The 23,527-nt window shown below is 38.7% G+C and overlaps 1 protein-coding gene across 1 annotated transcript in view; it reads left to right on the top strand.

Moving 5' to 3' along the window:
• ME1 (malic enzyme 1) overlaps nt 1–23,527 on the top strand; it is a 199,467-nt gene that overhangs the window by 55,944 nt on the left and 119,996 nt on the right. Inside the window, exon 4 of the mRNA XM_086707319.1 lies at nt 21,127–21,202. Coding sequence (XP_086563445.1) covers nt 21,127–21,202 — 76 coding nt within the window. The remainder of the gene's footprint in view (nt 1–21,126; nt 21,203–23,527) is intronic.

The following is a 23,527-nucleotide window of genomic DNA, read 5'->3' as shown; positions in this document are numbered from 1 at the left end:
TCCCGATAATATCCTATTCAAAGAATTTTAGTGCATCCAGTAGATATTTCTGGTGTCTTTGGTACTGCTGTCTTTACTGCAAGGGAGTTTAGAGGAAGCAAATATTTTCTAAGGGACTGAACCCAAGGTAGATAAGGGTGACTGGTTTTTTCCCTTGCAGAGTTAAATTGTAAAATTTGTTGTGTCTTTTCTGTTCACCATATAGTATATTGGAATAATAGTAGTACAGACTAAGAAAAGACCTGGCTATACTAACTACTTTATTTTCTTAACTTCCATTATCAGAGAAAACCTTTCATATCTTCTACAATCTTCCTAAAATTATTCACTTGAATATTGAAGAGCTTTACAAATGCAAGCATGGGTCACTTGTGTTTTATCTAAGACTTGATTCTTTTTTTAAACTATGTATGTATGGGGGCACCTGGGTGGCGCAGTCGGTTAAGCGTCCGACTTCAGCCAGGTCATGATCTCGCGGTCCGTGAGTTCGAGCCCCGTGTCAGGCTCTGGGCTGATGGCTCAGAGCCTGGAGCCTGTTTCCGATTCTGTGTCTCCCTCTCTCTCTGCCCCTCCCCCGTTCATGCTCTGTCTCTCTCTGTCCCAAAAATAAATAAACGTTGAAAAAAAAAAACTATGTATGTATGTATGTATGCATTTAGAGCAAGCACAAGAGGGGGAGGAGCAGAGAGAGAGGGAGAGAATCCCAAGCAGGCTCCACACTGTTAGCACGGAGACTAATGTGGGGCCTGAACCCATGAACTGTGAGATCATGACCTGAGACAAAATCAAGAGTCAGACACTCAACTGACTGAGCCACGTAGGCGCCCCTATCTAAAATTTTATTCTTGATAGAAGTTTTACAAATAATGATTTTTATACTTTTTGTAATAATCCTATAAATATTTAAAAATGGTTATATTTTTCTTTGTGCTTCTTCTACTGCATTCTTTTAAAACTTATCCTTTAATGGTTTCCCTTTAAAACATTAAATCCTCTTTGATGTTCTTTTAAGACTCTTTTTTTTTTTTTTATGTTTATTTATTTTGAGAGAGAGCCTGTGGGCAAGCCGGGGAGGGCCACAGACAGAGGGAGAGAGAGAGAGTGCCTGAAGGTTCATCAATCCCATGAACCTGTGAGGTCGTGACCTGAGCTGAAATTAAGAGTCAGATGCCTAACTGGCTGAGCTACTGAGGTGCCCCTGTTCTTTTATGACCCTTTAAAAACCTCTGTATAATCAGTTTAAATGTTATTATACCAAAGTTAATTTGATTGAAAATATATGGGACTTTAATAACTGCCAGATTTTGACCTGAGCAAAAGCATATTCCGTCCTCTGACATAACCTAATTAGAAAAAAATCCATCATGTGCATGGTAGTGGGAGTGTGAACACCAGCAGCTGGGAGATCTTGGGGACCATCTTAGAAATCTGCCCGCCACACATTTTCCCTCCTCAGGAGAATTGACTAGAAATAGAACTTTAAGTATTATCTACAATAAACAAAGCAAATTCGCAAGAGTATCATCGCAGAACAAAATGAACTAGTTACACCAAGAAAAATATTACTCATGTTAGTAATATTAGGATATTATGTGATAATAAAAAAGAAAAACCTTACTTTTGGAAGTAGCTGACTAGAGGAAATTAGGAAGTCTACCTTGTTCTTCTGGCCTCAATTAAAAAGTTTTTTTACTTTTATATTAGAATTGGTAATCAGTCACAAGGATGTCACTTTTCCTTTGGCCCTTGCACCTTCCACCGAGTCCTTCTCATCTACAGGCTCTGTCTCATTGTAGTTTTATTTCTGAGTAAGACAGACTGAAGCCCTTAAACCACTTTATTTTCTTTTCTCTTAAAGCTAGTGTATTCTTTTTTTTTTTTTTTTTTTAATTTTTAATGTTTATTTATTTTTGAGAGAGAGAGAGACACAGAGTGTGAGCAGGAGAAGGTCAGAGAGAAAGGGAGACACAGAATCTGAAGCAGGCTCCAGGCTCTAAACTATCAGCACAGAGCCCTATGTGGGGCTTGAACTCCCCAACGGTGAGATCAGACCTGAGCTGAAGTTGGACACTCAACCAACTGAGCCACCTAGGTGCCCCAAAGCTAGTGTATTCTTAACAGTCATGGTTCTTCCTCAGACCTAGTGGCTCTGGTTCCCCCGTTATTTCTCAAATCCTTTGCTGTCATTAAGATCTGTGGCTCCTATATTAACACTGAGATCTCACACTGCTTATGTCTTGGGCCCCCAGTATTCCACGTCCTTGAACGGGGCATTGGCTCTGATTCTTGCAGTACTTTCCCAGGGACTTTTCCCCTAAATTTTGATTTCTTCTATTTGTTCCTTGGTCTTGTCATTTTCAGAAGAACCCCCAACCCCCTCCACCAAAGTGTGTACATGGGCCACATAGCTCCTGAGTGTTCTCCAGTCCAGTTTTTGGCACTAGCGTGTTAGCCACCGTTGGGTCAGCTGGTGCCATAGTCCTATCCGAACTACCTTCTTTTCTCCTTACCTACATTCTCTCTAAAAACTCCCTATTTCCTTCTTTTCTTTCTGTAAGAAAAGCAGGATTCCTGATTTTAAGAATTCATAATCTGGTAGGACAGACATAAGAAAGTGAAAAACTATATGACAAATATGATAAGTGTTACGATAGAGAAAAACAGCCAGGTTCTATGGGATTGCAGAGAGGTTCCAACTCAGCTTGAATGTGGGTCAGGAAATAGTTTCAAGAGAAGGTAACACTTGAACTGCCTCTGATAAGCAATTAGAAGCTAGCCTGGCCATGAAGAGGAGCTGGAGGGATTGGAGGGATGCCTAAATGAATCCCTAAAAGACCATCCAGAGTTGAAAACTGGATAGTTCTCAGGCTGAATTAGTTGATCAAATGCCAGAAGCAAAGATGGGACTAAAAAGGGAGATAGATCAGACATTCAGCTGAAGCTAAGGCAAAGGGAACCTCAACAATTACTCCAAGGTGGGGAACAAAGCAGAATCCCTCAGCCTTCACTGTGTCTTAGAGTGAAAAAAACTTTTTTTTTGAACCCTGGAGAATGCCAGCATGTAATGAAGAGGACTGAATGGCCTGAAGGTGACAGCATGGGGGTAAACTAGACCACAGGACAGTGATACTGACACTTGACTCACTAATGAATAACGGAAGGCAGTTTATAGGTGGATAACTAGGAGCTGAAAGTTTCTTCAGAGTGAAGAAAAAAAGTGTGCTCATCTGATAATAGTGTAGAGGGGTGGGAATGGGAGACAGGAGAAATATGAAGTAGCTTTAATGAGTAATCTAAGAATAGCCAATAGAAGACACTTAAGGAAGCCATGTTGAGTTGTGAGGACCTAGCTGACACTGGAGAGACTGTGAGTTCTTTTTTTATTATTCGTTTTATCTTAAAATTCCACAATAGTTGACATAGAGTGTTGTATTAGTATCAGGTGTACAATATAGTGATTTAACAATTCTGTGTATTACTCTTATTGTGCTTATTGTGATGTATTCTCTTAATCCCTGTCAACTATTTCACACCCGCCCCCCTTCCCTCTGGTAACTATCAGTTTGTTCTCTATAGTCAAGTGTGTTTCTTGGTTTGTCTCTCTTGTTTTTTCCCTTTGCTCATTTTTTTTTTAGTTTGTTTCTTAAATTCCACATGTGAGTAAAGTCATATGGTATTTGTCTTTCTCTGACTAACTTCACTTAGCATTATACTCTCTAGTTCCATCCATCTCATTGCAAATGACAAGATTTCATTCTTTTTTATGTCTGAATAATATTTCATCATGTATATGTGCCACGTCTTTTTTATCAATTTATCGATTGATGGGAAACCTGAGGTTTTAATGGATCTAACACACCTGATTGAATGCCCTTTTCAAACATTATTCAAACATGCCTATTGACAGGCAGTAGGGCCTGAGGAAAAGAAAGGCAAATGGATTGATTTAGATTTGAAGGTTTTCAGAAATGGTGTGATGGAAAGAGAAGAAAGCATGAGAGTTAAGACTAGTTGGTGGAATGGATAAAACCTAGCTGCATTAAGAAGGAAATTCAGTCACGGAGCACCTGGGTGGCTCAGCCGGTTAAGCGGTTAAGCGTCTGGCTTGGGTTCAGGTAATGATCTTGTAGTTCATGAGTTTGAGATCTGCATCGGGCTTTGTGCTGACAGCTTGGAGCCTGGAACCTGCTTTGGATTCTGTGTCTCCCTCTCTCTCTGCACCCCCCCCCTCAAAAATAAACAAACATTAAAAAAAAAGAAGGAAATTCAGTCAGGATCGACTGATAATTTGAAGGGAAAAAAAAAAACAGGTGTCAAAAGACAGGAGACCTTAACAAGATCAAAGTGTAGTAATAGCAAAAGTGTGATATTTGGAAAAGTATGAAGTGAGATATTAAATCCTCATATCACAGAGTATACTGAAATTTTAGATAGATTTTTTTTAAGAAAAAAGGGTAACAGAGAAAAGTAATTGATAAGATAGGATTTTGTATGCTTAAAGCAAATGTTAAGAAATCTGAAAGGAGAAAAATCCACTTGTTTCACCACATACAAATGGGAAACTACAACAAACAAAAGTCTAAAATAAACAATTAGGAAAATAATTTCCACAAGTACTATGAACAGAGGACATGAAAATGAAAATACTTCCAAGGTAAAATTCCTTAAAGATGTACTCGAGGTTGGTATTCCTCCAGCAGCCGAGAATAATTATAGCTTCTTTCTACATATCCAGTGTCAGTTTTGTCATGTTCCTCAGAGGTGACAGCAGCAGTCTGGCTGCGTCCTGTCTCTACTTCATGGTGCTTCAGTCTCCAATTAAAAGGGTGGGGACTACATTTAAAAAAAGGGGAGGCACCTGGTGGCTCAGTAGGTTAAGCATCCGACTTCAGCTCCGGTCATGATCTCATGGTCTGTGAGTTCGAGCCCCATGTCAGGCTGTGTGCTGACAGCTCAGAGCCTGGAGCCTGCTTCAGATTCTATGCCTCCCTCTCTGTCTCTGCCCCTCCCCTGCTCGCTCGCTCTCTCTCTCTCTCTCAAAAATAAACATTAAAAAAATAAATAAAAGGGTGGGGACCCAGCATGGAGTGTTGGAGCCTGGGCAGGGTTAAGAACACCCACATAGAAGGGCAGCCTGAGTCAGGGTGTGAGAGCCAAGCAAGGTGAAGGGAGAGTCCTTGTAGGAGGGTGGTCCAGTGCTGGGTGTCAGAGCCCCAGTGGATGGAGAGGGCACCTGTGTAGGAGGGCTGCCTACTTGAGATATTGGAGCTTTAGTGAAGTGAGCAGGGTGTCTGCATGGGAAGGGAGACAGGATTGGTTTCATACAAGAGGACTGGTCAAATAAGTAAATATATTAAGCATAATGGGAGCTAGGTTTTTCACTATAGGAGAAAGTTGTTATAAGTGTGAAAACTGAAGGGAGAACACTAGAATGAGCCCTTAGGTGTTGAATTGGAATTGAGGGTATTAGTGTGACCATATGGTTTTCAGTGTATAGATAGATGAGATGGATAGGTATAGAAATGTATATATTATGTATGTATTATATATACACATAGGTATAGAAATATATATGTGTATAATACGCATACACATGTGTATACACATACACGTATGAAGTATATATGTACATACATGTATTCTTTTTCTGTCCATTGAGTTGTCCAAGGAGCAGCAATACCCCAGTAACAATGAGCACATCTAGCACTAAGATCTGAGTACTGTTTCCATCAAAAGGAACCAGAGTTCCTTAGAGAAATTACTGATTCCAGGGCTGTACCAGTATAATTAAAAGATGAGCTGAGGACATCTGTACCAGAAAGTAAGGAAGTGCTCAAAGAATGTCCTTGTGGCAAAAGGACAAAGCAGCTAGCTTGAAGGGGTTCCCTCTGGCTGAATCTGGGACATTTTGAGCATCAAATAAATATTTGCTACCGATTAAAACCTATTGAGTAAAGTAATGAACAGGAGCCCACATTGATATCAATAAATAAATGAATAAATTGAAAATTGGACAGAGAAATGGGGAGTTTTGAAGAATCATCCCATAAAATGCTTGTTAATTACAAAGGAAAGAAAGAGTAACTTTGCAGTGAAGAAGCCTGGAAGATATCACCTTAATCAAGTGATCAGAGTGAACATCACCGATAATGGGACAGACCAGGAACAGTGCCACCTGATAGGATGCAGTGAGAAGAAGCCAATGTCACTTCTGTGATATTCTTGCAGTATATGTATAATCTGAATCTAGTCATGAGGAAATGCCACACAAACCCAAATTGAGGGACATTCCACAAAAATACTGACTTGTAACTTTAAAAGTATTAAGGTCATGCCAGTCATGGAAAGACTGAGGAAATGTTCCACATCGAGGAGGACCAAAGAATCATGACAACTAAGTACAACATAGGACTTTGAACTGGACTTTTGTTATACAGGACATCATTGGGACAAATGGTATAATATGAAGGGTGTCTGAGACTCAGATGGTAGTAATGTGTTAGTATTAGTTTTTTTTATTATACTTATGTAGGAGAATATTTTGTTTGTAGGAAATACACTAAATTATTGATAGTGATGAGACATCATGTTGGCTACTTGACTCTCAAATAGTTAAATTCTTAATATACTTAGAATTCCTCTAAGCATTTACTGCAGGAAATTAATATTAATCCATGCCTTCTTAACACTGCCCTCCCTTGAATTCCTTTGGCTTTAGAAACACTGGTGGTCTTTTAAATTGTTTTCTTTTCTTTTCTTTACTTTTTCTTTCTTTCTTTCTTTCTTTCTTTCTTTCTTTCTTTCTTTCTTTCTTTCTCTTTCTCTCTTTATTTTCTTTCATTTCCTTTTCTTCCTTTTCTTTCATTTCCTTTTCTTCCTTTCCTTTCCTTTTTTCTTTTCTTCTGTCTCTCCCTCCCTTCCTCCTTCTCTCCCTTCCCTTTCCTCTTCCCTTCCTTCCCTCCTTCCTTCCAGGACTCTTAGTCATCCTATTCTTTCATTGTGGATACTAACTTGGAATGCTTTCCCCTTGGCCTTCACTTCTTTCTTCTTTAGCAAGCTATTCTCTTTTTCTTTTTCAAATTGATCTAGTTTATTTTCTTTTTTTATTATAATTTTATTTATTTATTTTTTAATTTACATCCAAATTAGTCAGCATATAGTGCAATAATGATTTCAGGAGTAGATTCCAGTGATTCATCCCCTACATATAACATCCAGTGCTCATCCCATATTCTACTCTTTTCAACTGTAGGCATGACTCCTAACTCTGTACCTTTATCCTAGGTATTTCTTTTTTTTTTTTTTTTTTTTTATATATATATGAAGTTTATTGTCAAATTGGTTTCCATACAACACCCAGTGCTCATCCCAAAAGGTGCCCTCCTCAATACCCATCACCCACCCTCTCCTCCCTCCCACCCCCCATCAACCCTTAGTTTGTTCTCAGTTCTCAACAGTCTCTTATGCTTTGGCTCTCTCCCACTCTAACCTCTTTTTTTTTTTTTTTCCTTCCCCTCCCCCATGGGTTCCTGTTAAGTTTCTCAGGATCCACATAAGAGTGAAACCATATGGTATCTGTCTTTCTCTGTATAGCACTGCTAGGAATTTATCCAAGGGACATAGGAGTTCTGATGCATAGGGGCACTTGTATCCTAGGTATTTCTTGATTAGACCTACATTTTACCTGAACTTAGGTTTCTTAAGCACTTTGTTTTCCCATTAGCTCAGATCTGCTGATATGACTCCACTTTGGGCTGACTTCCAGGACTCACTAGTGCATACTCACAATTTGTGAAAAATATGGGGTCAAATTTTCTTATTTCAAAAGATATTAAAATGAGCTTCTGTAACGGAAGAGAGGATTCCTATAGAAAATAGTAGAGTGTTTGCCTCCTCCACTGGGTCAGGAGCCGGGTCATGAACTAATTTCCAAAGGAAAATTGAAGCCTAGTTATAATAGAGGGTTGCATGTTAGAATATGAATTCTATTTTGATATGAAATAAACTTCATTAGGGATTTATCTGAGGCAACATGAAGAATTAAGAATATTATCTCATAAATCTCTTTTGAGAGTGCAGTATATACAATGTTAGAGGTTATGAAAAAAGTTTGAAGTATGTACATGAGAAAATGACCCACATTTTGAAATTATCTTAGTTCTTACATGAACTAGACACAAAAGCATGAGTATTTTTAGTTACCATATTTAATATACTTTGGATAAAAATGAAATATTCTAAATAAACTGATCAACAAAAACATGGGTGGAGAAGTGTTTATTGAAATTCCATTTATTTAAAAATATCATTGATAAATAACCTTCTGGTCTAAAGTTTTCATTTGTATATATGTAACTATATGTATATGTTGAGGATTAATGTTTTATATTCAACTCTATACCAGCAAGTATGAGTCATGTCTTGCTGATTTTTGGGTATCTCATTAGTTTTCTGATCAAGGAGATATTATATGAAGTTTTGCAAATTATTCTCCCAAAATGCTTGATTTGGTGGGACATTACAGATGCTTCATTTATTGAGCTCTCTGTAAGAGTAAGCACTTCAGCCACTAATGAATCTCTGCTCAGTACAAGAGATTACAGGTGGTTAAATGAATCTCCCAGTGAAATCGTGCTCATATCTTTGTATAATAAACCTTGGCATTTAAATTATGTAAATTTTAATATCATTCGTTGTCCCTCTTGTTTTTTGTTTTTGTTTTTTTTTTTTTTTTAAGATACTATTTTCTGAGACTAGTGGTGCTTGGAAAACCTTGGATAACTAACAAGTTCCCAAGAAATATTACTTAATGATATATTGCCAAGAACATTTTAGATAATTCAACAATTTGGACTTCTTTAAAAAGTCCAAAAATATCTCATTTTAATTTTAGAATAATTCATTGAGATCTTGTTGATTGCATAGTTGGATATGACAGGGATCCAAAAAAAATATGTAACTAATACAGAGCTTATTCTTATTTTGGAGAAACAAAATAAATTCATGTGAAATAGCAAAAAAAAGAAAAGAAAAAAAAAAGAAAACCCAGGAACGGATATACTTTAGTGCCAACTTGGCAAATTAATGTTTTTGTTGAGTCAGATAATCATCAGTAATCTGCCTTTAGCACTTACTACCATACTATAACTTTTGGTTATTTAATAAGTCAGTGTAAATCTGGGCTTATTTCATGTTTTCTGTACTTTAAGAATTTTGGTTATAGAAGACTTATTTTTTCAGTACTATCATCAGCACGTATTGTTGGACACATACTATGTGCCAGCATAGTTAAAGACATTGGAGTTACTAATGTGACAAAAATAGAGTTTGTACTTAAGGAACTCATTGCATTGTGTGTATATGTATACTGGGGGTGGTGGTGGCAAGGAGACAGATAGTAAATGTGAAAAAATAAGATCGTTTCAGATACTTGGAAGTATTGTGAAGATGATCAAAATGTTAGCATGGAGGTACTTTAATTGCTGTTATCAGAAAAGACTGTTTGAGGAACTCAGCTGAGAGTTGAGGCCTGAATGATTAGAGGAGTTAAGTAGTTGGCTAAATACATAGTTTGGAGCTCAAGGAAGTGGTCTAGGTTGAAGACAGAAGTCTGAGAGTCATCATTATGAACATACTATTTAATGTCACGTCAAACACAGTTGAGAAGTCAAGTAAGATGAGAATTGAGCGTTGACTTTTGCCTGCAGTGAGATGTGAGTTGTTAGTGACTTTGGTAAGAGTTGTTTTGGTGGAGAAGTGAGGGAAAAAAAGGCTTATTAGTAGATTGAAGACAGAATGGGAGGTAAGAAAATAGAGACAGTAAGAATACATCAGTCTTGGAAGATGGCGGCGTAGGAGGACTCTGGGCTCACCGCGCATCCTGCTGATCACTTAGATTCCACCTACTCCTGCCTAAATAACCCAGAAAACCACCAGAAGACTAGCAGAACGGAGTCTCTGGAGCCAAGCACAGAGGAGAGGCCCACGGAAGAGGGGTAGGAAGGGCGGCGAGGCGGCGCGCTACACAGACTGGCGGGAGGGAGCGGGGGCGGAGGGGTGGCCTGCCGGCCAAGCAGACCCCCAAGTCTGGCTGGCAAAAGCGGAGGGGCCGGACGGAGTGTGTTCTGACAGCAAGCGGGACTTAATATCTGGAAGGTTATAAGCTAACAGCTCTGCTCGGAGAACGGGAGGGCTGGAGGACAACGGGAGTGGGAGTTGTTGAGCCCCGGACGACAGAGCGCAGATTGGTGGGGAATAAAGGTGCTCGACAGCGCCATCTCCCTCGTCCATCCCCCAGCCAAAATCCCAAAGGGAACCAGTTCCTGCCAGGGAACTTGCTTGCACCACGCAAACACCCAACCCTGTGCTTCTGCGGATCCATCCCTCAGGCGGGTCTGACTCCCTCCCGGTGCCGCAGGGCCCCTCCCAAAGCCGATCTCCAAAGGAAAAGCCAGCTTAGCCTGCCCCTCCCACCCCTGTGCACCTTGCCCATCCACCCCAGCTAATACGTCAGATCCCCAGCACCACAAGCCTGGCAGTGTGCAAGTAGCCCAGATGAGTCACGCCACCCCACAGTGAATCCCGCCCCTAGGAGAGGGGAAGAGAAGGCACACACCAGTGTGACTGTGGCCCCAGCGGTGGGCTGGGGGCAGACATCAGGTCTGACTGTGGCCCCGCCCACGAACGCAAGTTATTCAAGACAGCACAGGGAAAGTGCCCTGCAGTTCCGCACCACTCCAGGGACTATCCAAAATGACGAAACGGAAGAATCCCCCTCAAAAAACTGTCCAGGAAATAACAACAGCTAACGAACTGGTCAAAAACGATTTAAACAATATAACAGAAAGTGAATTTAGAATAATAGTCATAAAATTAATCGCTGGGCTTGAAAACAGTATAAAGGACAGCAGAGAATCTATTGCTACAGAGATCAAGGGACTAAGGAACAACCAGGAGGAGCTAAAAAATCCTATCAATGAGCTGCAAAATAAAATGGAGACAACCACAGCTCGGATTGAAGAGGCAGAGGAGAGAATAGGTGAACTAGAAGATAAAATTATGGAAAAAGAAGAAGCTGAGAAAAAGAGAGAGAAAAAAATCCAGGAGTATGAGGGGGAAATTAGAGAACTAAGTGATGCACTAAAGAGAAATAATATACATATAATTGGTATTCCAGAGGAGGAAGAGAGAGGGAAAGGTGCTGAAGGCGTACTTGAAGAAATAATAGCTGAGAACTTCCCGGATCTGGGGAAGGAAAATGGCATTGAAATCCAAGAGGCACAGAGAACTCCCTTCAGACGTCACTTGAATCGATCTTCTGCACAACATATCATAGTGAAACTGGCAAAATACAAGGATAAAGAGAAAATTCTGAAAGTAGATAGAGATAAACGTGCTCTAACATATAAAGGGAGACCTATAAGACTTGTGACCGATCTCTCTACTGAAACTTGGCAGGCCAGAAAGGAATGGCAGGAGATCTTCCATGTGATGAACAGAAAGAATATGCAGCCGAGAATCCTTTATCCAGCAAGTCTATCATTTAGAATAGAAGGAGAGATAAAGGTCTTCCCAAACAAACAAAAACTGAAGGAATTCGTGACCACTAAACCAGCCCTACAAGAGATCCTAAGGGGGATCCTGTGAGACAAAATACCAGAGACATCGCTACAAGCATGAAACCTACGGGCATAAAAATGACTCTAAACCCATATCTTTCTATAATAACACTGAATGTAAATGGACTAAATGTGCCAACCAAAAGACAGAGGGTATTAGAATGGATAAAAAAACAAGACTCATGTATTTGCTGTCTACAAGAGACTCATTTTAGACCTAAGGACACCTTCAGATTGAGAGTGAGGGGATGGAGAACTATTTATCATGCCACTGGAAGCCAAAAGAAAGCTGGAGTAGCCATACTTATATCAGACAAACTAGACTTTAAATTAAAGGCTGTAACAAGAGATGAAGAAGGGCATTGTATAATAATCACAGGGTCTATCCATCAGGAAGAGCTAACAATTATAAATGTCTATGCGCTGAATACAGGAGCCCCCAAATGTATAAAACAATTACTCACAAACATAAGCAACCTTATTGATAAGAATGTGGTAATTGCAGGGGACTTTAACACTCCCCTTACTGAAATGGATAGATCATCTAGACACACGGTCAATAAAGAAACAAGGGCCCTGAATGATACATTGGATCAGATGGACTTGACAGATATATTTAGAACTCTGCATCCCAAAGCAACAGAATATACTTTCTTCTCGAGTGTACATGGAACATTCTCCAAGATAGATCACATACTGGGTCACAAAACAGCCCTTCATAAGTATACAAGAATTGAAATCATACCATGCATACTTTCAGACCACAATGCTATGAAGCTTGAAATCAACCACAAGAAAAAGTCTGGAAAACCGCCAAAAGCATGGAGGTTAAAGAACACCCTACTAACGAATGAGTGGGTCAACCAGGCAATTAGAGAAGAAATTAAAAAATATATGGAAACAAATGAAAATGAAAATACAACAATCCATACGCTTTGGGATGCAGTGAAGGCAGTCCTGAGAGGAAAATTCATTGCAATCCAGGCCTATCTCAAGAAACAAGAAAAATCCCAAATACAAAATCTAACAGCACACCTAAAGGAAATAGAAGCAGAACAGCAAAGACAGCCTAAATCCAGCAGAAGAAGAGAAATAATAAAGATCAGAGCAGAAATAAACAATATAGAATCTAAAAAAACTGTAGAGCAGATCAACGAAAGCAAGGGTTGGTTTTTTGAAAAAATAAACAAAATTGATAAACCTCTAGCCAGGCTTCTCAAAAAGAAAAGGGAGATGACCCAAATAGATAAAATCATGAATGAAAATGGAATTATTACAACCAATCCCTCAGAGATACAAGCAATTATCAGGGAATACTATGAAAAATTATATGCCAACAAACTGGACAACCTGGAAGAGATGGACAAATTCCTAAACACCCACACGCTTCCAAAACTCAATCAGGAGGAAATAGAAAGCTTGAATAGACCCATAACCAGCAAAGAAATTGAATCAGTCATCAAAAATCTCCCAACAAATAAGAGTCCAGGACCAGATGGCTTCCCAGGGGAGTTCTACCAGACGTTTAAAGCAGAGATAATACCTATCCTTCTCAGGCTATTCCAAAAAATAGAAAGGGAAGGAAAACTTCCAGACTCATTCTATGAATCCAGTATTACTTTGATTCCTAAACCAGACAGAGACCCAGTAAAAAAAGAGAACTCCAGGCCAATATCCCTGATGAATATGGATGCAAAAATTCTCAATAAGATACTAGCAAATCGAATTCAACAGCATATAAAAAGAATTATTCACCATGATCAAGTGGGATTCATTCCTGGGATGCAGGGCTGGTTCAACATTCGCAAATCAATCAACGTGATACATCACATTAATAAAAGAAAAGATAAGAACCATATGATCCTGTCAATCGATGCAGAAAAGGCATTTGACAAAATTCAGCACCCTTTCTTAATAAAAACCCTCGAGAAAGTCAGGATAGAAGGAACATACTTAAAGATCATTAAAGCCACTTATGAAAAGCCCACAGCTAACATCATCCTCAGTGGGGAAAAACTGAGAGCTTTCTCCCTGAGATCAGGAACACGACAGGGATGTCCACTCTCACCGCTGTTGTTTAACATAGTGTTGGAAGTTCTAGCATCGGCAATCAGACAACAAAAGGAAATCAAAGGCATCAAAATTGGCAAAGAGGAAGTTAAGCTTTCACTTTTTGCAGATGACATGATATTATACATGGAAAATCCGATAGACTCCACCAAAAGTCTGCTAGAACTGATACATGAATTTAGCAAAGTTGCAGAATACAAAGTCAATGTACAGAAATCAGTTGCATTCTTATACACTAATAATGAAGCAACAGAAAGACAAATAAAGAAACTGATCCCATTCACAATTGCACCAAGAAGCATAAAATACCTAGGAATAAATCTAACCAAAGATGTAAAAGATCTGTATGCTGAAAACTATAGAAAGCTTATGAAGGAAAGTGAAGAAGATACAAAGAAATGGAAAAACATTCCATGCTCATGGATTGGAAGAATAAATATTGTCAAAATGTCAATACTACCCAAAGCTATCTACACATTCAATGCAATCCCAATCAAAATTGCACCAGCATTCTTCTCGAAACTAGAACAAGCAATCCTAAAATTCATATGGGACCACAAAAGGCCCCGAATGGCCAAAGTAATTTTGAAGAAGACCAAAGCAGGAGGCATCACAATCCCAGACTTTAGCCTCTACTACAAAGCTGTAATCATCAAGACAGCGTGGTATTGGTACAAAAACAGAGACATAGACCAATGGAATAGAATAGAAACCCCAGAACTAGACACACAAATGTATGGCCAACTGATCTTTGACAAAGCAGGAAAGAACATCCAATGGAAAAAGGACAGTCTCTGTAACAAATGGTGCTGGGAGAACTGGCAGCAACATGCAGCAGATTGAAACTAGACCACTTTCTCACACCATTCACAAAAATAAACTCAAAATGGATAAAGGACCTGAATGTGAGACAGGAAACCATCAAAACCCTAGAGGAGAAAGCAGGGAAAGACCTCTCTGACCTCAGCTGTAGCAATTTCTTACTTGACACATCCCCAAAGGCAAGGCAATTAAAAGCAAAAATGAACTACTGGGACCTTATGAAGATAAACAGCTTCTGCACAGCAAAGGAAACAATCAACAAAACTAAAAGGCAACCAACGGAATGGGAAAATATATTTGCAAATGACATCTCCGACAAAGGGCTAATATCCAAAATCTACAAAGAGGTCACCAAACTCCACACCCGAAAAGCAAATAACCCAGTGAAGAAATGGGCAGAAAACATCAATAGACACTTCTCTAAAGAAGACATCCAGATGGCCAACAGGCACATGAAAAGATGCTCAACGTCGCTCCTCATCAGGGATATACAAATCAAAACCACACTCAGGTATCACCTCACGCCAGTCAGAGTGGCCAAAATGAACAAATTAGGAAACTATTGATGCTGGAGAGGATGTGGAGAAACGGGAACCCTCTTGCACTGTTGGTGGGAATGCAAATTGGTGCAGCCGCTCTGGAAAACAGTGTGGAGCTTCCTCAAAAAATTGAAAATAGACCTACCCTGTGACCCAGCAGTAGCATTGCTAAGAATTTATCCAAGGGATACAGGAGTACTGATGCATAGGGGCACTTGTACCCCAATGTTTATAGCAGCACTCTCAACAATAGCCAAATTATGGAAAGAGCCTAAATGTCCATCAACTGATGAATGGATAAAGAAATTGTGGTTTATATACACAATGGAGTACTACGTGGCAATGAGAAAGAATTTGTAGCAACGTGGATGGAACTGGAGAGTGTTATGCTAAGTGAAATAAGCCATACAGAGAAAGACAGATACCATATGTTTTCATTCTTATGTGGATCTTGAGAAACTTCACAGAAACCCATGGGGGAGGGGAAGGGAAATAAAAAGGAGGTTAGAGGGGGAGAGCTCCAAAGAATAAGAGACTCTTAAAAACTGAGAACAAACTGAGGGTTGATGGGGGGTGGGAGGGAGTGGGGGGTGGGTAATGGGTATTGAGGAGGGGACCTTTTGGGATGAGCACTGGGTGTTGTATGGAAATCAATTTAACAATAAACTTCATATATTTTAAAAAAATTAAAAAAAATAAAAAAATAAAGACAATTAGCTCTAAAAAAAATAAAAAAGAATACATCAGTCTTTGAAGGGTTTTGCTCTGAAGAGAGGAGAGTAGAGGACAAAACCCAGTCTTTTCAGAAGATAGATAATATTAAGGCAGGTTGTTATGCCAGTAAGAATGATCCAGTAGAGAAAGTGATGGTATAGCATAGAGATGGGATAATTGTAGGAATGAAGCCCTTGAAAAGCTGTGATGGAATAGAATCTAGAGTGCATGTGAGAGGTTGGCCTTGGCAATAGGAAATTTCTTCCACTGTAACAGGAGGGAAGGCAGAAATTCAGAGCAACACAATGGATAAAATGTAGTCTTTTCAATAAATGGTGCTGGAACAACAGGACATCCACGTGCAAAGGGATGAATCTAGGCAGACTTTATATCTCTCACAAAAATTAAAATGGATCACAAACCTAAATGTAAAACATAAAACTATAAAACTCCTCGAAGATAACATAGGAGAAAATCTAGATGACCTCAGTTATGGCAATGACTTTTTAGATACAACACCACAGGCACAATCCACTGAAAGAAATAATGGATGAGCTGTACTTCATTAAAATTTAAAATTTCTGCTTTCTTTTGCTTAAAAAATTTTTTAAAATGTTTATTCAATTTTGAGAGACAGAGTGCGAGCAGGGGAGGGGCAGAGAGAGAGAGGGAGACACAGAATCTGAAGCAGGCTCCAGGCTCTGAGCTGTCAGCACAGAGCTTGACATGGGGCTTGAGCTCATGGACTGCGAGATCATGACCTGAGCTGAAGTTGGACGCTCAACTGACTGAGCCATCCAAGCGCCCCATAAAATTTCTGCTTGCTGAAAGATACTGTCGGGGTGACTGAATGGCTCAGTTGGTAGACTATGCAACTCTTGATCTTTGGGTGTGATTTTGAGCCCCACATTGGCAGTGAGTTTACTTAAAAAAAGACACTGTGATGAGAATGAAAAGACAAGCCACATATTTGGAAAAAATATTTGCAAGAGATATATCTGACAAAGGACATTATCCCAAATATACAAATAACTCTTAAAAAATCAACCATAAGGAAACAACCCAATTTAAAAATGGGCCAAAGACCTTGACAGTCACCTCACCAAAGAAGATATATTAATGGCAAATAAGCATGTTAAGAGATACTCCACATTTCACGTCATCAGGGAAATACAAACTAAAACAATAGTGAGCTACCACTACACGTTTATTAGAATGACAAAATCTGGAACACTGACAACACCCAAGTACTGGTCAGGATATAGAGCAATAGGAACTCTCATTCATTTCCGGTGGGAAGGCAAAACAATACAGCTACTTTGGAGGACAGTTTGTGAGTTCTTAAAACCTCCTCTTATCATACAATCCAGTAATTGCATTCCTGATATTTACCCAAAGGAATTAAAAACTTATGTCTGCACAAAAACCTGCACACAAAAGTTTTTAATAGCTTTATCATAATTGCCAGAACTTGGGAGCAACCAATATGTCCTTCAGTAGGTGGATGGGTAAACAAACTGTGGTATATTCAGACAATGGAATATTACTCAGTGTTAAAAAGAAATGAGCTATGAAGCCATGAAAAGACATGGAGGAACTTTTTACTAAGTGAAAGAAGCCAATCTGAAAAGATTATAAACTGTATGATTTCAGCTATATGACATTTTAGACAAGGGAAAACTTTGGAAACAGTAAAAAGATCAGTGGTGGCTGGGGGCTTGAGAGGGAAGGATAAATAGGTAGAACAGAGAGGACGTTCAGAGCCGTGAATCTACTCTGTATGATACTACGATTGTGACTACATATCACTATAAATATGTCCAAACCCACAGAATGTACAACACTAAGAGTGAACCCTAATGGAAACTATGTACTCTGGGTGGTAATGATGTGTTAGTGTCCACTGTGGTGTGAAGGATGTTGTCGGTGGGGGGGGGGGGGGGGGTGAGGAGGCCGGTAGTCATGTGGAGGGGAGGCAGGAAGTTTATGAGAAATCTCTATAACTTCTGCCTCATTTTGCTGTGAACCTAAAACTGCTAAAAAAAAAAATCTATTTTAAAAGATGCAGATGGGTTAGTGGAGTTTATATTAGAGAGATGAGGTAGTTTTCACCTTGTTGGATCTAAGAAGATTTGCTCATCAGCTGAGAGAGGGAGATGGGTGTAGCAGGTGAGGGGAAAAGAGAAAGTGTGAAATGGCCCTCTCAGAGACTGCTAAGTTGAATTTGCTAGGAAATCATAGTGGTAAATTTTACAGAAGAAGAGTGCCAATTTGGGGCACCTGGCTGATTTAGATGGATGAATGTACGGCTCTTGATCATGTGGTTGTGAGTTCAAGCCCTGTATTGCGTGTAGATATTACTCAAATAAAATAAACTTAAAAAAAGTGTCAAATTGAGATTTCTGGCCATAAGTAGGAAGTGAATCTTAACAATGTTTTTAATTTTCTATAACAGTTCTTTAACCAACCAATAGCAGGAGGGATGTCTATTACCTGGATTGTGGTCTTGAAGTATCATTTTCTACTAGAAGAAAACAGGGATTCTTAAAGAAATGGCTCATGGGCCTTGGGCAGACCTTTTAGAGACAAAAAGGAACATTTTGTCATAACCAAGATCAAGGAAGCTGTCCAAAACTATAGTCATGTCAAAAGGACTCAGGCCAACATGAAGAGTCTTCCACTGACTAAGTATGGGACAATTTTAGTACCAATAAAGAAAGTAACTGTGATGGATTAAAACACATCAAATATGTTTAAATCAATGAGTTTATTTTGGTCACACACACACACACACACACACACACACACACACACACACACACTTTAGTGGAAATTCTTGAAGGATTCTAGCAAATGGCCTCTTTATTTCAAAAACTGGTAAATAAAGGGGTGCGTGGGTGGCTCAGTCAGTTAAGCATCCAACTCATTTATTTTTTTATTATTTTTTTAATGTTTATTTATTTTGAGAGAGACAGAGCGCGAGCAGGGGAGGGGCAGAGAGGGAGAGAGAAACACAGAATCTGAAGCAGGTTCTAGGCTCCAGGCTATCAGCACAGAGCCCGGTGTGGGGCTTGAACTTCCAAAAGAGAGCTCGTGACCTGAGCCAAAGGTGGATGCTTGACCAACTGAGCCACTCAGGTGCCCCTAAGCATCCAACTCTTGATCTTGATCTTGCTCAGGTCATGATCTGATGGTTTGTGAGATTGAGCCCCGCATTGGGCTTGGCACTGACAGTGCAGAGTCTACTTGGGATTCTCTTTCCCTCACCCTCTGCCCCTTGTCCACTAGTGCACGCACGCACGTGCGCGCACGCGCACACACACACACTCTCTCTCTCTCTCTCTCTCTCAAAATAAATAAATAAACATTAAAATAAGACTGGTAAGTAAAGAGGAAGAATCCAGCTTTTTTATCAGCTTTACCATTGGGTAACCAAACAATAGGTGTGGTGAAATTTCTCTTTAAAGAAGAGTTTCAGCAAATGAGGAATGATTGACAGAATTGGAATATTCCATTGTAATCCCTAATGAATTAATGAATTTAGATATTAAGCATTAGCAGCTGTGGCAATCACACAAAACACTGCAAGATACTGTAACTGAACCAATGTGAGTTTGCTCGTTTGTGCATCAGAAACTGCACTGGGTTAGGTTATCTCACAAAGTACTTTATTTGCAGCAAATAAGGAGATCATGGGGAATGGCTTCCAAAGCCATGACTCCTGAGCAAGGGTGGTTGGGTTTCTTTTGTTTAGAGTTAGGATGAGTATTTAGACAGGGCTGCCTTGTCATCATTGTATGTAGAGGCAAGCATAAGGTCATGCATGTGCCTTAAGGAAACATGTCTATACATACATTGTGTGTTATGTAAATGGAGCTTGTGCCTCCTCCCTGGGCAGAGATTCTAGTATTAGAACAAGATAAAGGTAGTTGTTGGTCACTCTGGAGGTCATTCCAGGATCCATCCGCTTAGGTGTGAGTCGGGTTAAATCCACACTAGTCTGGGTAGTCTGGGCCGGCTGGTCAGGATAGGCTCTGTTGCTCAAGAGAAAGTTTTACTTTCCATTTGCCTCAGTTAAGAGATAAGCTGGAAAGAAGAGGTAAGGAAAAATAGAGGACAAATGTCAGTAAGTACAAGCAGGTGGACAGGAAGGATCAAGTCTTGAGGTCTAGCTGGTGATAATACTATGCATCTTCTGATAACACCCAACTATGAAGTGTCTTATAAAAAATGGACATGAATCTCATTAAGCCTTTAAATTCAATTACCAATTTCTCAAGAAATACAGAAGAAAGAGTAATTTGTTAATCTATACCATAGGAATTTAATCAGCAAAATTCAGATTATGGGAAACTTTAGAAGACAAATTGTGTCTAGAGATGGCTTTTCATTTGGATGATAGAACTATAAGTTAAAGAAAAGAGACCGTAAAAGTTGGGACAGTTGGTACTCTTAGGAGGGGAGGGGGGTTTTGATAGGAAGAAACATGTGGAGGGTTTCTGGGATGCCTGCAAGGCTCTCTCTGCTTAAATGCTATTATGTACAAGGGTGGTTGCCTTATAAAAATTCACTAAGCTGTACATTGGTTGTATCTGGCTCTCTGTATTTGAGTTACATTTAACAATACTAAAGTAAAGCTTTTAAATGAGATTAAGATACTGAAGTTCATTTTTAATTTTAATTTTCAGTTGGTTGTTAGGTTTTCATAGGAAATGGGAGGCAGGAGAGGCAGTGTTAAAGACTTCAATTGAGTCTTAAAGAGTTGAAAACAGCAACTAAGACTGCAAATCAAAGAATTGTAACTTGGGTATTTGAACTTAAAAAAAAAAAAAAAAAAGTAAGTTTCACACAAAAGGAGTGCCCAGCATTCGTCAGTCACTCCAGCCAGTCAGTGACTCCAGTCACTCCAATACAGGCTTTCATCTTCACACTGTGACTATGTAATCAAGTGGAGTGTATACTGAAAATGCCTGTTTACATATACTTCATCTTTTTCTAAGTGCTTTTACGTATATTATTTAATGAAAACCTAAATAAATCTATGAGTGGAATCGATAATGCTATTCTCTGTATATAAAAGAGTGAATGCTTCTTTAATTACAAAATCTTAAAGAATATGTAATAAGAATGAACCTTTATTATTATAATCTACCTTTAATGTCAATACATTATTTAAGGTAATTTCTCCCTAATTTATAAGATTCCTAGCTTTTAAATGTGTAAGGAAATAATTTTCACTAGTTTGATAAAAATGGAGGTGTATCAAACAAATCTGAAAAAAAATTTAAATATTCATGGTAGTTTCACAAGTCTGAAGTAAATTAAAACTACCTTTTTTTTTTTTTTTTTTTTTTTTCTGTCAGGGGTCTCTTTATTAGTATCCATGACCAAGGACATATTGCTTCAGTTCTTAATGCGTGGCCAGAAGATGTCATCAAGGTAAGTTATCTAATTTTTCTACTATGGCAAATTTGTTCTTTTTTCTATCCTGTAACATGCTGACAATTTTCATGATATCAGATAGCATTCACTAGCTTTTCTAGTGAATGTCACCTAATTTATATTCCTTTAATTTTTGCATACTGGATTAATTTTATTCTGATACCATTTAGAGACTAAGTTTCCCCATTATTTTTATCTAAGTTCTTAGTATTTCTTTGTTTATTATAAATGGTAAGTGTTGAATAAATGTTGAAGTTGCCTCTGAATTTCTTTAAGCAAAATCCTTTTTCACATTTGTTGGGTTTAATCATCCACTAAGAGGAACACAGGTAGACAAAAAATCCATTTCCTTTACCATTTCCTTTACCATTGTGACCTTAAGTAGCTCATCTGACTTTCCTCTGTGAGTGAGCTAATGAATATAAAGTAAGAATAGTATCCAGCATTTAGTAGCTTTCAGTGCGAGACACTACCTGGTTTAACTCTTACAATTATCACAATAATTCAGTGAGGAAAGGAAAGGGGAGTGTGCTCCACAGTAGTGCAGGGTGGCAGTTGGAAGGTGCATGCAGGCCTCAGAGCCCTTGCTCTTGGACATGGACCCTGTCACCTTCCTTGTCTCAGGAATGTGAGAAGTACTTGTCCCTGCCTTGGCTCTTGTTCGTCTATCCGTCCTTCCTTCCTTCCTTCCTTCCTTCCTTCCTTCCTTCCTTCCTTCCTTCCACGTGCCAAGCACTTTGTGCTATGTTTTTGGAGTAAGAATGAACAAACTGATACTTTTTAGGGGTGCCAGAGGCACTTCAGCTGTGACTTCTTTTTTTAAAATTAATTAATTATTATTATTATTATTTTTAAAAAATTTACATCCAAGTTAGTTAGCATATAGTGCAACAATAATTTCAGGGGTAGATTCCTTGATGCCTCTTACCCATTTAGCCCATCCCCCCTCCCACAACCCCTCCAGTAACCCTCTGTTTGTTCTCCATATTTAAGAGTCTCTTATGTTTTGTCCACCTCCCTGTTTTTATATTATTTTTGCTTCCCTTCCCTTGTGTTCATCTGTTCTGTGTCTTAAAGTCTTCATATGAGTGAAGTCATATGATTTTTGTCTTTCTCTGACTAATTTCACTTAGCATAATACCTTCCAGTTCCATCCACGTAGTTGCAAATGGCAAGATTTCATTCTTTTTGATTGCCAAGTAATACTCTGTTGTATATATATGTACCACATCTTCTTTATCCATTCATCCATCGCTGGACATTTGGGTTCTTTCCATACTTTGGCTATTGTCGATAATACAGCTATGACTTCTGAAGCATCACCCCCTTACTGATCTTTCTTTTGAGCAGTCATGGCTAAAATTGATTCACTTTGCTCTTTGAGGCTTATACCAGCCAAACTTGTTAAGCAGAATGTTTTTCATGATTTCCAGTCTTCCCAATTTTTTCACTTTTTTTTTTTTTTAACCTAAGTTGCTTCCTTAGCTTTTCTCCCACAAGGTAAACTGCACTGTCCACAGATCCTGTCCTTAGGAACTACCCCCAAAATGTGTTAATTCTGTGAAGTATAAAATGTCTAAGAAGGACACTTGCAATTTAACTGGAATCTAGAGAGAATTTTAAGAATGAGTCAATATAGAAAATAGTTCTAGGGTAGAGAGGGCTAATTAATATGGCTATTAATATTAATAATTAATATCCATATAATCATAACAGCTAGGCAATACAGTCACCTTTATGTTTTTCCTAGCTCATCTCTGAATATTTATCTTCATTAGTAGCCTACCTTTAGTCTTTCAACTCTTAATATTAGGCCCTCACTGACAATCTTGATCTTAACTACACCTACTATTATTTTAAAAGTCTAGCATAGTATCTGACACAGAATAGGCACTTAAATGGCAGCTGTTTATATGTAATAGAATATTGAGGAATAAGATGTCGTCTCTACTGTATAGTTCAAGGCACACATAAAACAAAGGCAATCAATTATTAGACAATATGTATGTAAACTGGTATAAATTGTAAATTCCATATTCATTCAGAGGATAATATCATTCAGAGAAGGCTGAAACAGTTAAATTGTTTTAGCAAAATTGGAACTTAGATTTAGCTTTGGATAATTACAAAGGGAAGAAGATCCTATCTTAGGAAGGGAAGAGATGCATGTAAGTATCTGGTTCAGGAAGAGAATGGTGTATTTTTGTGCAGTAAGTGAATTGGATGCCCTGAACAAAGCTAAGTGTTAATGTTGAAATGTAGTGGAATTCAGATTTCAAATTATTATGAAAGTTCTTGAAATTTAGAAAGAGGTGTTTAGAC

Source organism: Puma concolor, chromosome B2 (assembly GCF_028749965.1).
Source record: "Puma concolor isolate L17-30 chromosome B2, mPumCon1.1.hap2, whole genome shotgun sequence".
In the NCBI taxonomy this organism is placed as follows: Eukaryota; Metazoa; Chordata; class Mammalia; order Carnivora; family Felidae; genus Puma; species Puma concolor.
The sequence above is the reverse complement of the archived record's forward strand: the minus strand, read 5'-3'. Positions and strand labels throughout refer to the sequence as shown.